The sequence below is a fragment of the Myodes glareolus genome, chromosome 18 (assembly GCF_982192425.1).
Source record: "Myodes glareolus chromosome 18, mMyoGla1.1, whole genome shotgun sequence".
NCBI classification, from domain to species: Eukaryota; Metazoa; Chordata; class Mammalia; order Rodentia; family Cricetidae; genus Myodes; species Myodes glareolus.
Window position 1 is genome coordinate 72588454 of NC_142043.1, and position 15766 is coordinate 72604219.

A 15766-nucleotide genomic window follows, 5' to 3' on the forward strand; every position below is an offset into this window, starting at 1 on the left:
TCTTCAAACTTTTTGTTATATTTCTCATCCAATTCTTTAAGGGAGTTAATCATATCCTGTTTAAGGGACTCTATTGCTTTCATAATGGCACTTTTTTCCACTTCTTCTGGGTTAAGGTGTTCAAGCCCTTCTGTTGTAGGGTCCTTGGGATCTGGTGTTTTCATGTTGTTTTTCAGATTGTTGGATGAGGTCTTGCCTTGGCATCTGCCCATCTCTTTCTTCAAATGTTCTCTATTGGAACTTCTGTTACCGGGTCAGGTTCCCTTCTTGGGCAGGGACTTCACTGACAGTATGCCCACCTTTCCTCAGGCAGGCTATTGAAGCACAGGCACTCCCTCTTTCCTGGATGCACTTACAATGCAGGCTCAGCTTGCAAGGCAGCTGAGCTGGGGAAAATTTTATGGCCCCAGGGGGAAGGGAGAAATATAGGAATTCGTACCTGGATGGGAGCTGGGATGGCAGGCGGGAGGGGGTAGCCAGCACTGCAGGGCGACCTGGGCGACTGTGGGTTCGGGGAACGCCAAAGCTCTTCCTCACCAGGACCCTGTCAAGACCCGAAGCAAACTCACCCCTCCGATGGCCCTCTGCTAGAAGTCAGGGCCCCTGCTGGTCAGGAATGTGGCTGAGCTGGCACCTGGTCCACCTGTCCTCAGGGAGGCCTTTAAGACCCAGGAACTTCCTTGAGCCAGGCTGCGCCTACAGCCCAGGCCCAGCTCGCAAGGCAGCTGAGCTGGGGAAATTTTATGGCCCCAGGGGGAAGGGAGAAATATAGGAATTCGTACCTGGATGGGAGCTGGGATGGCAGGCGGGAGGGGGTAGTCAGCACTGCAGGGCGACCTGGGCGTCTATGGGGTCGGGGAACACCCAAGCTCCTCCTCACCGGGACCCTGCCACGGCCCGAAGGAAACTCACCCCACCGATGGTCCTCTGCTAGAAGTCAGGGCCCCTGCTGGATGGGAGCCAGGATGGCAGGCGGGAGGGGGTAGCCAGCACTGCAGGGCGACCTGGGCGTCTATGGGGTCGGGGAACGCCCAAGCTCCTCCTCGCCGGGACCCTGCCACTGCCCGAAGCCAGCTCACCCCACAGAAGGCCCTCTGCTAGAAGTCAGGGCCCCTGCTGCTCAGGAATGTGGCTGAGCTGGCACCTGGACCACCTGTCCTCAGGGAGGCCTTTAGGACCCAGGAACTGCCTGGAGCCCAGCTGTGCCTACAGCCAAGGCCCAGCTTGCAAGGCAGCTGAGCTGGGGAAATTTTATGGCCCCAGGGGGAAGGGAGAAATATAGGAATTCCTACCTGGATGGGAGCTGGGATGGCAGGCGGGAGGGGGTAGCCAGCACTGCAGGGCGACCTGGGCGTCTATGGGGTCGGGGAATGCCCAAGCTCCTCCTCACTGGAACCCTGCCACGGCCCGAAGCCAGCTCCTCCTTTAATTTCTTTAAGTCCTTATGAACCTCTGTGATCTTGTCTTTCCAGTCTCTTCACTCTCGCCTTGACGCCCTACAACTTCTTTAGCTTTCATGCTTCTAGGATATTGGAATCCTCCCTTGGGTTGAGTTCCTGCTTGTTCCTCTTTGTCCCTTAAACACTCCTATTCTCGTTGATGCCAAAAGTGTCTCCCTGACTGCTGGAACCTGCAGCACCCACCATGTGGGAAACTTTGTACTCCCATCTATTAACTCTGGCCTGCTACATCCACTGTGTCCCTCTACTAAAGACACTCAGAGTTCCCTTCTCACCTGCTCTCTCCTCGCTTTCTGTCACCTTCCCCAGGAACACTAGCCTACCTGCAATCCCACTATGCCATCATCTCTCATCCAGTCCGCAGTCCCACAGCTTCTGATCTCAGCTAGCTTGTAGAGCACATATAGAAATGCCCTCCACTGAAATTTCATTTTGCAAACTTCTCTCTTCCTCAGACTCAAATGCCTTAGTTTCAGTACATACCAATGGCCAAGAAGAAGCAAACCTGGTTTTCAAATCATAACTGCCCCGGCACAAACAAATGACCCTCAAATCTCTTATGTCTAAACTTGTTCTGCTCTACATTTCCAAAAATCACTTATCTCTAAGGTTCTACTTCCTACTCTTCAAAATCTTTTATCTCTATGATTTCTCTTTATCTCTATGATGTCTCTCTACTTGGCTACCCAAAAATATAAGACTATGCTGTAAACTTTATCTCAGGTTGTGTAATTTCATTGAATATGGCTTAAAAAATCTATAAAATCTGTAACAAAATTTGGCTTTAAAATTATATAAAAAGCTTATAATTTAAAATCTGTACATAGCAGCAAGGGGGCAGCAGCACTCAGGAAAGTGGGCTTAGCACCTCTCCTGAAGAGCACAGTATAGTAGAGCTGACCCTATTGGTGGGGATTGGGGTGAGCCAGCCCTTAGAATGTGTGATCAGAAAAACCTGGCCCACCCCTTACTGCTGCATAGGGAGAACTAGTGAGGGAGGAAGAAGGGGATTCTGGAGAGGTTGTCCTGGTGATAAGGATGAGGGAGAGTTGGTGAACTGACAAGCCCAGCTACCACCCAGGCCTAGAACCAAGGTTATGAGTTGGCCCACTCCAACATTCACTCATCTATAATCTGCTGGAGCACACGAAGGTGCTGGTCCTGGCACATGTCAAAGTCTCCAAACAAGATGCTGGGGAACAAGGACTCAAGGTGGATAGTGGTTAGACTAACCCCTGGGAAAACCTTCCCAATATTTGCATGTAGCATAGGCTCCACACAAACTGCCTATTTGGGGATTGATTCCCCTAATCTTCATGTTCAAAGTAATATCAGTCCCCCAAAATCCTCCCCTACAGACAAAATCTTCACACTTGGGTCTGCCAACCAAAGGCCTATGCTGTTGTGCTGGACAGCTGAAGATTAAATACTGTCCTGGATGACAGCGGGAGACTGACTACTTCTGCCCACAGCAAACCCGTGGGAGCCTTAGGCAACCGGTCTACATAATTGGTAAGTTTCAGCCATATTAATTGGTATATAGGTCATTTGAGTCTATATTTCAGCTGTTATTTATTTTTCTCAGATCTCTCATGGTGTTGATGACTAGGCCGATTGATTATAGCTTTGCCAGTTTAATAGCAGCAAGCATGCCAGCTCCTCCTGTCTTCTCAGTTCTCTTCATTAATAAAAATCAGGCTGCTGACCTCAATGGAGAGCTACTTCTAAGTCTCTAGCTGACAAAGGCACAGTTTACCTTGCTACTAGACTCTAAAAAGAGAATAAGCTCACAAAGCAGGTTGCAAAGTAACTTTTTTCTTTGTGAGATAATTTGTTCATAGATTTGTTGACTATTTATAGCCGTGGCAATGAGAACATTTTCTGTAGAGATTTAAATGCAGTATTTGCTGCATAAGAGTTTTCTTGTTTTTCCCCCCACTTACGCCCTCTTTTTTATTACTCTTTAAGCTATTCCCAAATAACTCTTTTTGAAGATCATTTGTAGTGTCCATGAACTGACGTTACTACTTATGTGAGAGAACATACTCTCACAGAGAATAATACAGTTGGTGGTAAACGGGTGATCCGCTGTCAACGCTAGGCATCTACACCCGTCAACAGGATCTAGCATCCACCTGCAAACTATAGTGGCACAACAGTAGCACAAATGTTATGCGAGTAACCAACCACTTTTTAAAATTGGATTATGGAATCACACCTGACACTGCTAAAGGAACATAGAAATAAAATTACTCCTAATGGCAAATATAAAGAAAGAAAGGAAGAAAATTCCACCCACCAAGTGACTGTCTTATACACACATTTTTATGTGGTCTGCCAGCAGACAATTTTGTGAGATTGCGTCTATGTAAATTTGACTATTAGAACAAAGAATGAAAGATATCACCCTAAGGCCTCCTGGTGTGTGTGTGGTGGGTGGGTGGGGGGTGGAGCAAGGTCACTCCCTTGTCTGTTCAGAAGTCATACTGCTGAGGTGTTTTGGGAAGGAATTCCATTTTGAAGGGAAAAGTCATGACTTCGCAAGGTTTTTACAGATATGACAGTGATTTTTCTAGAAGACAATTGTTAAATCGGGTTGCTCCATGTGGACGTTGATCTGCCTGATGGTCTGTCATCTGTATATTCACTGTATATTGTGGGCTCCAACAGACAATTCCAGCTCTAGGGAATCCAATAGCATTTTTACTTCTTTGGCATCTGTATGCTTTGTGCACAAAGACACATGCACACATTAATAAAGTTTGATAAGTATTTTAAATGGTTTTATCAAAAACTAGAGAAACTCATAAGCAAAGCCACTGAAAATGTCAAGTATTTGTGACTGAGCCCTCCATTTTGATCTGCTGATCTATCATGCTTTCTGGATGCTGAATATTTCACACTGCTCAATTCCTACATCTTTTTAAATCAAATTTTAAATCAGAAATCAAAGTGTTGTAATTTTATTTGAAAAACTGTTTATGTATTAAAATCTTGGTCTATTAGCTTCCCTTTGATTTTACTTAATAATATTGGCTATGTAGCAACGTCTGGCTTCTTGGAATCAGACAGAAGCAGTGAATAGTGGGTAAACTCTATTGTAATTGTAATAAAAAATACACACAAGTTAGCAATCTAACTAAAAACAGGACAAATCCACAAAAAATTACTTCAATCAATTTCAGTAATCAAGCTTAATTTTTAATGTTATTAATGGGTTGTTTAATTTGATATTTGAGTGTTAATAAGAAAAATTAAAGATAATTGAGGTGACTTTTAAATTCAGATTTAATGGCTTTAAGAAACACATTTTCTTCTTATTTTGCCCAATTTGAAATTTTATAAGTTCTTTGACCTCTGCTTAGACTAGTTAAAGAAATCCAAAAGAACATGCATTTCAAATTATTTAAACATTTAAAGAATTTTACAAACTAACTAGAGAAGGCTGAATCTGAGAAATGAGGAATTCATAATCATTTTTTCATTTCACAAATTTCTTGTCTGGTTTTTCCTGGAAGGTACTGGATTTCTAAGATCATGTTATTTTTAAAAATCACCTAATATTCTGAATGCAGAAATCACAGTTCAGAAATCACCATTCAATGTACATAACTTGATATGTAAAATTAAAATTTTTGTGAAAATCTCATTTATCAAAAACACAGGATGAAAAAAAAACTCCACTAGGAGACCCACTGGAGCAGACCAGTGAGGGAAAACAAAAACACACATGTATATGGCTTAGACTAGGGCATTACCAGGAGATCTTGGTCCACAGATATAGAAACTATGTCTCACAGGGTTCATATGAACACTCTACTAAAGAATGCCTCAAAGACTTTTAGCTAGCATTAAACACACTTTAGACAAAAGAGATCAATCAATAGAAATCTTTACTTTAATAATATAGAGCCAGCATCCTTAATAAAAAAAGTGACTATAAAAAGAGAAAACTGATGTGTATATATTTCACACTTTCTTTATCCATTCTTTCATTGAGGGGCATCTAGTTTGTTTCCAGGCTTTGGCTATTACAAATAAAGCAACTATGAACATAGTTGAACAAATGCTTTTGTAGTATGATAGGGCATCTTTTGGGTATATTCCCCAGAATGGTATTGCTGATTCCTGGGGTAGGTTGATCCCGAATTTCCTGAGAAACCACTACACTGATATCCTGTAACACAATGGCCGACTTCTTGGGGTTTCTGTCCCACCCAGTACCCCACAGCCAGCATACCCCAAGGAAAATCACACACAGGACTCCATAAGATTTTAAATGGATTCGCCCATTAGGTCAGACTATTTATTAGCTCTTATAACTTATGTTACCCTACTATCCTTATCTACGCTAGCACATGGCTCAGTACCTTTTCCAGCAGGGCAGTTTACATCTTTCCTTTCCAGTGGTCTGGGCAGAACTGGCAGAGGGAGCTTCCTGCGTCCCAGAATATTCCCAGTTTCTTTGCTCCACCCCTACTTCCTGTCTGGCTTTCCCGCCTATACTGCCTGCCTGGCCAATCAGCATTTTATTAAAATATGATTGACAGAATACATATAATTCTTCTGCACCACTTGCACAAGTTTGCGTTCCCACCAGCAATGGATGAGTGTTCCCCTTACTCCACATCCTCTCCAGCAAAGGCATTAGAGTACTACTCAGCAGTAAAAAACAATGAAGCTTGAATTTTGCATGCAAAATGGATGGAAATAGGAAACACTATCCTGAATGAGGTAACCCAGACCCAAATAGAGGAATATGGTATGTACTCACTCATAAGTGGATGATAGGCATAAATAAAGGACATTGAGCCTATAATTCATGATCCTAGGGAAGCTAAATAAGAAGGTGAACTCAAAGAAAAACATATAGTTATCCTCCTGGATGTTGGAAGTAGATAAGATTGCCAGGCAAGAATTTGGGAGATTGGGAGTGTGGGTGGGGTACAGGTAAGGGGAGGGGGGAGAGAGAAGTGAGAAGGGAAGGATGGTAAGAGCTTGGGGGAATGGGATGGCTTGGATGGAGGAAGGGTGGATATGGGAGCAGGGAAGTATATATCTTAGTTAAGGGAGCTATTTTAGGGTTGGCAAGAGACTTGACTCTAGAGGGGTTCCCAGGTGTTCAAGGAGATGTCCCCAGGTTGTTCCTTGGGCTGCTGAGGAGAGGGCACCTGAACTGACCCTATCCTATAGCCACACTGATGAATATCTTGTATATCACCATAGAACCTTCACCTGGCGATGGATGGAGATAGAGACAGAGACCCACATTGGAGCACTGGACTGAGCTCCCAAGGTCCAAATGAGGAGCAGAAAGAGGGAGAACATGAGCAAAGAAGTTAGGACCATGAGAGGTGCGTTCACCCACTGAGACGGTGAGGCTGATCTAATGGGAGCTCACCAAGGCCAGCTGGACTGGTGGAGCATGTGATCAAACCGGACTCTCTGAAAGTGGCTGACAATGAGGGCTGACTGAGAAGCCAAGGACAATGGTGCTGGGTTTTGATTCCACTGCATGGACTGGTTTTGTGGGAGCCTCGTTTGGAAGGCTGTTTTGGAAGCTCACCTTCCTAGACCTGGATGGAGAAGGGGAGGACTTTGCACTTCCCACAGGGCAGGGAACCCTGACTGCTCTTTGGACTGGAGTGGGAGGGGGAGGAGGATTGGAGGGAGGGGGAGGGAAATGGAGTAGGTGGTAATTTTTAATAAAAAATAAAAAATTTAAAAAGACAGAGAAAATTGATTGCAGGAGTCTTGACAACAGCAACTGTTTTCAGTTTATTAGATAATGTGATTATCAACATATGACATCTCTGGGTGCAATAATTAGGGGAGCGGTTTTATTGCTGGTAGGTCTCCAGAGAGACCTGTGAGTTTGGTTTTGGATAATCTGTGTCAGGGTGATGCTGGGTAATGCCTCTGGATAAGCACCTCTATATCACTGAAAGCAGACCCATATCTCTACTTTGCAAGAATTTTCTCTCTGGGACTGTTATCTTTTCTCACTAGCCTTTTCAAAGCCCCCTTCACATCTTTGTTTCTTAAAGTGTAAATGAGGGGGTTTAGAGTAGGAATGACCACGGTGTACAAAAGGGTGATGAATTTCCCCTGACTATGTGCATACGAGCTATTAGGATGGATATAGACAGCAGTGCTTGTGCCATAAAATAGCACTACTACCAGCAGGTGTGATCCGCACGTTCCAAGAGCTTTGCCCCAGGTTAGACCTGACTTTAACCTCATCAGTACTTGGGCAATGTACCCATATGATACCAAGATGAGTGCCAGGGGTAGGAGAAGTAGCACCAAGGAAGCCATGAATAGCTGCACTTCATTGGCATGAATGTCTACACAGGCCAACTTGATCATGGCAGGAACTTCACAGATGAAGTGATAAATCCTGTGGTTCCCACAGCGAGGCAGGCGGAGAGTGATGGTGCCCTGAATTAGCGTGTTGCCCACTCCACTCAGCCATGCTATTCCTACAAGAGACTGGCAGAGCCGTGGGTGCATAACCGTGGCATAATGGAGTGGCCGGCAAACAGCAGCATAGCGATCAAACGCCATAACTGCGAGGAGGACACACTCGGTGGACCCCAGAGCCAGAGACACATAGAGTTGAATAGCACAACCTGTGGGAGTAATTGTCTTGGCTGGACCATGGAGGTTCCACAGCAGCTGAGGAACAATGCTGGTGGAAAAGCAGATATCAACAAAAGAGAGGTTGGTAAGGAAGTAGTACATGGGTGTTTGGAGCACGGAATCCAAACAGGAGACAAGGATGATCGCTGTGTTGCCTACCAGTGTCAGGAGGTAGGAGATTAGCACCACCACAAAGAGGATCTTTTCAAGTTGTGGCTGCTCAGAGAAGCCCACCAGGATGAAATCGCTACCTGAGCTCTCGTTAACTGTCATCACTCTACTCAGACAAAGGAGGGCGACAAGTACAGAAGCGCATGTTAGATAAGACGGAAATGGAAAGGGGTCAGAAATCCGCTAGAGGGACATGGATCCTAAAGGTGGAAGATAGGATATGTTCTATATAGGAGACAGGTAGGAAAGTGAGGGAGAGAGAGAGAGAGAGAGAGAGAGAGAGAGAGAGAGAGAGAGAGAAGAGAGAGAGAGAGCGCATTTCACGTTTCAGTGGAAAGTCAAAGAATAAAGAGTTCGCTGAGAATGAGAATCGTTAAAGGCACAGAGGTTCACAAAGAACCTCAAATAAGTAAGGAATAAAAGTGGGAGAAATAGTCTTACCAAGGTAAAAGTACACCAATTCATTAACCAATCCCAAGTGGTCAGCCCTGAAAACACATACAAGTAACATTATACAGTCTGAGCAGGACATATGCATATATAGATATTCCTAAATGCATGTGTGCATGTAACAATTATTGGAAAAGGTCATTAGTTTGAAAGAGAGCAACGAGAGGGTTTGGAGGAAGAAAAACGAAGAGAGAAATGGCATACTTATCAATCTCAAAAATAAAAGAAAATGCTTTAAAAAGTTCAGAGTTAAAAAATCAGACGTGAAAATTATTCAACAATCGATTGTTCAGTTTTTCCAAATTGTCTCATTTATTCTTCTAAGAAATTTACCCTTTTTTTCTACAAAAGTACTTATAAGATTAGCCACGAAATGTAGAAAGAGAGTTGTCAAATATATAAACAGGTTTTTGGTAGGTTTCCCATTGTGGCAGTAGGAAAAGTAACAAAGATGCATTTGGGAAGAAAAAGTAAAAGGAAATGATACTGCACATCTCTACCTGAAATGTGTATTTGTAAAATGCTGAGAACAAACTATACAACCACAGTGATTTAATTGTTTGTTAGACATAGTGCATGGGTTAGTTTTCTGCCAGTATTTTTCTTATAGTGTGAAAGCAGGCAGTCTTGAGTATTTTAGCAGTCAATAGAGTGCTCTTGTTAGTTTTGAATAATTTTAGAGCTTTGAAATATAATTTTCGACTTGTGAGTTTTATTTTTATGTTATGGTAACTAAGACTTAATTAGCCACTTTTGAACTTGTGTTTTATAAACTATTTTCCTTGTTATTGTAACTTCATAGTATAAAACAATAGAGAATATAAGCTCAATTGATTTATTGCTTTATTTAGATTTCTAAAGCATTTCTTTGTGTATATACATTGTACACAGTACTGTGTTACATGTCATTTTTATACAAGTGTGTATTGTGTATTTAAAGAAACCACTTAATTTCCCATATTATTTAGTTTTATCAAAGACGTTATATAAATATGTTAGATAGAAAGCCTTATAAGTGACCACTTATCTTTTGACTGTAATGGTTCATTATAATATGTCCATAAAAATAACATAAAATAGAATATTACTTAAAGTAAAGTTATTATTTATAAAAATGCCAATTTCCCATGGTATCATTTAATCAAGTTCTGCACAACTTCATCCTCCTTTCTCTTTTCTGAATGATACCTAATATAACAATGTTACTTCTTACTTAATCAAGTTTTAATTTCTTTATTCATCCTGTGTCTCCTCCTAAGATTATTTTAGTCATGCTTATCAACTTCTACCTACCTGTAAGGGTCAATTTCCTGGGCATCCGTTTTGAAATCTGTTGGGAGCCACCTGGAGGCACAGGTGGTCCTGCAGTTTGGAGGTAGCCACGTGGGGCTGAGCAACCCTGCCTGCACCCTTGCCTGCACATGCTCAGACCAGCAGAATGGCATTAACCAATCAGGACAGCGTTCAAGCTGCTCCACCGTTTAAAAGCAGATGCCTCAGGACCCTACTTCCTCTCTCTAAGCTTTCTCTTGTCCCTGCTCTATCTTCCCTTCCCCCAATTTTCCTCAAGGGAATGCTCCAAATAAAGATGTGACCAGAGAAGGAATTCTCGTTTTTGGTGGGGTTCATTCCTGCTGGACGGGATGGCGCCCCGCAACTGGTGCTCGAAACTCCGGGACGCTGAGGGACCCTGACAACTACGCCGGGGGACCCTGAGAAAGCCCGGGAGAAAAAGCCAAGATCAGACACCAGCACAGAGAGCCTTGAATTTCAGAACTCTGAGAACATGGAGCGGTGAGTGACGTCGGTTGAAATCCCCAGAAAGGGGAGGAAAAGAAATGTAAAAAAGAATTTCAAAGGATAGGCCTAAATAGAAAAAAAAATACAAAAAAAAATCAAAGTTAAGGTATCTGAAAGAAGGTACAGAAAGCAACGGGGAAGAAAAATCCCTTAAGTTCAGTGCAGGAGGAATGTAAACAGCAGCAAAAAGGGCGAGGTTTACGGTTGGGAGATCCGCGGCTTCCTCCGTGCGTACTCGCTGATAGAGACTGGAGGCAACAGTCTCGTAGGGAGGCGAGCTTGATCACTGCCTTCCCTATTCTTAAAGAGCCACAGAGCTTTTGGAGGTGATTTTCGCCTAATTTTGTTAAGAGAGCTCAGTCTCTGGCTCTCACGTACAAAAAACTTTAATTTTTGACTGAGAAAGACAAGCTGCTTGATCGTGCTGAGAGTGCTGGCGGCAGCCGGCCCGCCTTTGAGCGGTAATGCCTGATTAGAAACACGGAAGTGGGCCAGGCACGGTGGTGCACACCTGTGATCCCAGCTACTCAGGAGGGAGACGCAACCAGTTGCTGGCGGGGAGTTTGCTGGAGGCCTACGAACAGCCAGGTCACCATGGCGACGGGCGGGCTAAAGTCCATGTGTCATCAGAGGCTATATGTCCCGGCCTTCTGGCGGGGCTATGGTTTTTGGAGGACTTTTTCAGCACCTGAGCGGACTCGCCTGACTGAGGCGGAAGCTGCGTGGTGAGCAGCGGCGCCATAGAAGGCAGAGAGGAGCTGAATCGGCTCTGCGGAAAAACTGTGTTTCCATAGCAACATGGGCGAGCGGGGAGGTGAGTTCCCAGAGAACGGGGCTCTGCGCGCGGGCGGACCGGGCAGGAGAAGCCCCTCCACGGGTGGGCGGATGCCCCCCCTCGCCGGAGCTTGGAAAAGGCTCACAGCCGGCGGTGCGAGTTCATTGCCTGAGGTGAAACGGCGAGCCCGCGCACGGCCCGGGGCGGAGCCATGCCTTTGGGCCATGCGGAGCGCGCCATTATGGGCTTCAGAGGCGGAGCTGTGGCAGCCGCCGCTGTCCGCTGCTGCCGCCGCCCTCAGCCAAGGTCGCCAAGAATTTAGTCAGATAAAAACATTTGTCGCCAAAAATTTAGTCAGATAAAAACATTTATCCCCCAAACATCGCCCCTTTGTCAGCAGGAAGTAGCCAGATGATCGACGTCCATTCTCCCTCAAAGAACTGGTCCTAATTATCATAATAAAGGCGCGTCAACCTGGTTATCATTACCTATTGCCCCTGGCAACGGATGAAATAAACAATGTTACCTAGAGGTTTTTCCATCTAAATAGGGGAGCTGGAGAGATGGCTCAGCGGTTAAGGGCATTGCCTGCTCTTCCAAAGGTTATGAGTTCAATTCCCAATGACAACTGCTTTGGTTTTTAAACAATAGAGGGGGACTACACTACCAGTGACAGCTTCCCCCAGAGAAAGGATTTCTCTTGCATTCTTTACACTTAATTTTTAATTCAAAATTTTGCTGGTACAGGCAAACAAGATTTGCTTTTTGAAACAGAGACCTGCAGATCTCTAAGTTCAAAACCAGCCTACTTCCAGTACTGATTGTGCTGAATTTTTACACTGAGAGTTTTTAATACTCTTAAATGTTTATTTGGGAGGAGAGTTTTGTTTATGTTTTTCTAGGAATGCTGACATACATCTGGATGCCAGCGAGACCGACCAGAGAGATAAAGAAGACGACCCAGTGGATGCTGAGTGTCCTGCTGTGGAAGATTCGTGCGGAGACAGCAGAGATGACCTTCTGGGCGGTGCCAAGAGCAGCTGTTTCACACCATCGACTTGAGCAACACCCTGTGCAACCTCTTATCTCTTACTCTACTTTGCCTTTTCCTTCCTTAGGAATGGGTGGGAGCAGAGATATCCTTGGCATGCTGCGTCTAGGTGGGACCAGATTGAAGAATAGTTTTGCCTTATTGCTCTTAAAGACAATAATTAGGGGGAGATGTTGGGAGCCACCTGGAGGCACAGGTGGTCCTGCAGTTTGGAGGTAGCCACGTGGGGCTGAGCAACCCTGCCTGCACCCTTGCCTGCACATGCTCAGACCAGCAGAATGGCATTAACCAATCAGGACAGCGTTCAAGCTGCTCCACCGTTTAAAAGCAGATGCCTCAGGACCCTACTTCCTCTCTCTAAGCTTTCTCTTGTCCCTGCTCTATCTTCCCTTCCCCCAATTTTCCTCAAGGGAATGCTCCAAATAAAGATGTGACCAGAGAAGGAATTCTCGTTTTTGGTGGGGTTCATTCCTGCTGGACGGGATGGCGCCCCGCAGAAATCCTGAGTAGTTTTCTTTATAACTATGCAAATTTACACATGTGCCTATTTCAAAAAGCAGGGGAAAGGAAATGATAAATGTGAAGAAATGCTTCTTTTAAATATCTTTTTAATATCTAAAACGAACAATTATTTTTAAACAGTAGGATAGACACTAACGCACTTTTAGTAAGTTACTGTCTAAACCATCTTATTAAATTGTTATTCTCCCATCTTTCCTCTCTTAACTAAGAAATGTTGTTTAAAAAAATTAATCAAATAAATGGTGTGATAAGATAGTATGTTTCTTAAATTATCTAATTCAAATTTAACATATATGTTTATTTGCATTTATTTGTTATTACTCATATTTAATGAAAAAGGTAAATATTTTTCCCTAACTTTATGCACATTGTTCATTAAGGTACTTGACTGTCCTTAGGAATTGTGTGAAACAATATTTTTGAAACCGTATTTTAACATTATAATGCTATAAAATAAATTTTTCCAGAAATGTTAGTGTTTTTGTAAAGGTAGCTGTTATACATTGTATTTTCAAGCTTTTCTACTGATATAGCCATGATTTCTTAATGGATTGATATAACTCAATCTTGTTGAGTAAATAGAAGACATGAACATCTTAATTTACTTATGTTTTAAATGCAAGTATTTAATATAAAAGCAATGTTTTTAGTTCTCTATAATTTTTCGGAAAATGCAGTGATTCAGAATCAAGGAAACATGTGTATACACACCAAAACAGAGAGGCATAGACTGTCTCCTCAGCAGCACATGTATGTCCAACACTATTGCCATGTTATGAAGGACTTCATATTTTAAATAATCTAAGTCATAAGAAACTTTTGTCAAATGGAGAAATGATCTTTCTTTGTTATGTTATCTTTGCTTTTTCTTATTTCTGAACGTATGTTCTACTAACTTAAGGTAACTGTAAAATATAAATTAATTAAGTCTAAGTTTATAGTGAAATTTAATTTACTATGTTATTCAAAAATTTTAAACTGCTTAGAATTCCAAAATACATATAAATAATTAGCTGAGTTATTTAAAGAAAACTGACTTGGCAGTTGATGAAAATATTACTTTCTTAGCTACAGTTTGTATTATGGTGAGATGAGGAAATGAAGAATAGGTGGTTATTATTTTCTCACCTCTGTAAGTTTTGTTCCCTCATCCTTCCAATTACTTTCGTAGGCTGAAAAGATGTTGCTTTTCAGAAACACAAGACTCTGAAAATGAATCTTTGAATCCAAACTCAAATATCAGATGGGAATGCTTTGTCCAGAGCCAGGGGATATCGAAGTGTATTACTGCAGCAGGAAATGATGTCAGCCCAAACTGGGATCTGGGGATCCCTATATTCCTAAAAGGGCAATTACCATCTGATACAAAAGTGACCAAGAGCAAAATCTTCTGGGAAACTGTATTGTAGACACTGCTTCTTCATAGGTAGGTCTTTAATATGAGATGTTTTCAGGCTGTCAAGTCTCATGCTGGACTTAGATTATGAAGAAAGTGAGAATAAATTTCTTACTCTGAGCAAGTCTCAAATTAGACAACTGATTCTCAAGGAATCATCTCCTTTATTGACATGATTAGTAGTCTCTGTACAATCAGTACATAAAGCTTTGAATATAGGTGAATATATGACATGGCAACCATTTTCCTAGGAATGGATTTTAATATGTGGACTCTGTTGGAGAGAAACAAGAGTAGTTATTTTGACAGTCTTATCCATATATTTCAATTTTTTATAAAAGGGTTCTGTGGTCAATAAGTTTGAGAGGTCTTACATATAAACTTCTTAAAAACTCATGAAGTTCATTGGAACTTCATTGAAATACATAAAGCAAAGCACATGCACTATAGTTGCTTGAGCCTACTTTGTTCCAAATCATTTTCCTACAACCATTTCATTGAGTGATCTGGAAATTCTATAAAACAGATATTAAGACAAGTGTAGAAAGATTTTATCACAGAAACATGTATTTAAAAATGGAGAGGGCACCGTCTTATTGACATCAGCCATAAATCAATGCTAATAAGCAAAAGTCTCATGAAGATCATAGACACAAGCACAGATAATCCTTCTCTGTGATAACTTTCAGAAGATCCTAAGAATAATACTTAATATCTGATGTCATATCAAAAAACAAACTGAAAACAGGTATATACATTGGGGAAGAGATATATAGGTTATAACCACTCCATACACTAAAGTATCTGTCATATTGAGATAGATTTAAGGAATGTACCTCTCTCTATGCCTCTAGAGCAGAAATAAGGCATCATTAGATCACTGTTAGATAGAGTCTAAGTTGGCAGTAAGATTTTAATGCAAACTTTCTTTTAAATAAGCTATTAAGTGTTGGATCCCAGGCCTTTCCTGGCTCCTCGAGGTGTTATGCAGGACTGTTTACCCAACCAGTCTAGCTTCCTGCCATCTCCTCTGCTCGCTCCACCTGCTAGGGGAATTAGCATAGAGAGCTTTATCCTCTATTGGCATGGTAATTCCACCTGCAAACAAGAGTTCTTACAGTGGTGCCTGCCATGTCTGTCACTGCAGCTGCTCGACACCCCCTGCCCAGCAGATTCTGCCATCCGGTTCCGGCGCCAGGTGCCCAACACCTTGATCTCAATCTTGGCTGGGAGGGGGTTCTCCTCCTTTGGTCCCCAAGTATTTAAACCTGGAATTTCACTGAATAAAGTTGACATTTACCTTTAGGGCAAATGATCCAGGTCTCTCTGTGTGTGTCTGTTTTTAACTCCTAGGACATTGTTTCAAGCTCACGGTTCGATACGGAAGGCGGGCACCCGTGTCGGGGAGTAGGGACTCCCAGAATTGGGTGGGACATCTATTAAGCATTCAGAAATTTTGACTCATTAATTAACTGATACTAGATATGCTCCTGGTGCCC

At 42.7% G+C, this 15766-nt stretch overlaps 1 protein-coding gene and 1 pseudogene across 1 annotated transcript; one reads left to right on the top strand and one right to left on the bottom strand.

Annotated features, from left to right (window-relative positions):
- Positions 1-7421: 7421 nt before the first annotated feature.
- On the bottom strand, positions 7422-8375 carry LOC125397701 (olfactory receptor 2G3-like). Its single transcript, XM_048430135.3, has one exon. It carries the CDS (start codon positions 8373-8375, stop codon positions 7422-7424), a length of 954 nt encoding a protein of 317 aa, XP_048286092.3.
- Positions 8376-11288: 2913 nt separating this feature from the next.
- On the top strand, positions 11289-11478 carry LOC148119298 (Nuclear RNase P; annotated as a pseudogene).
- The last annotated feature ends 4288 nt before the right edge of the window (positions 11479-15766 follow it).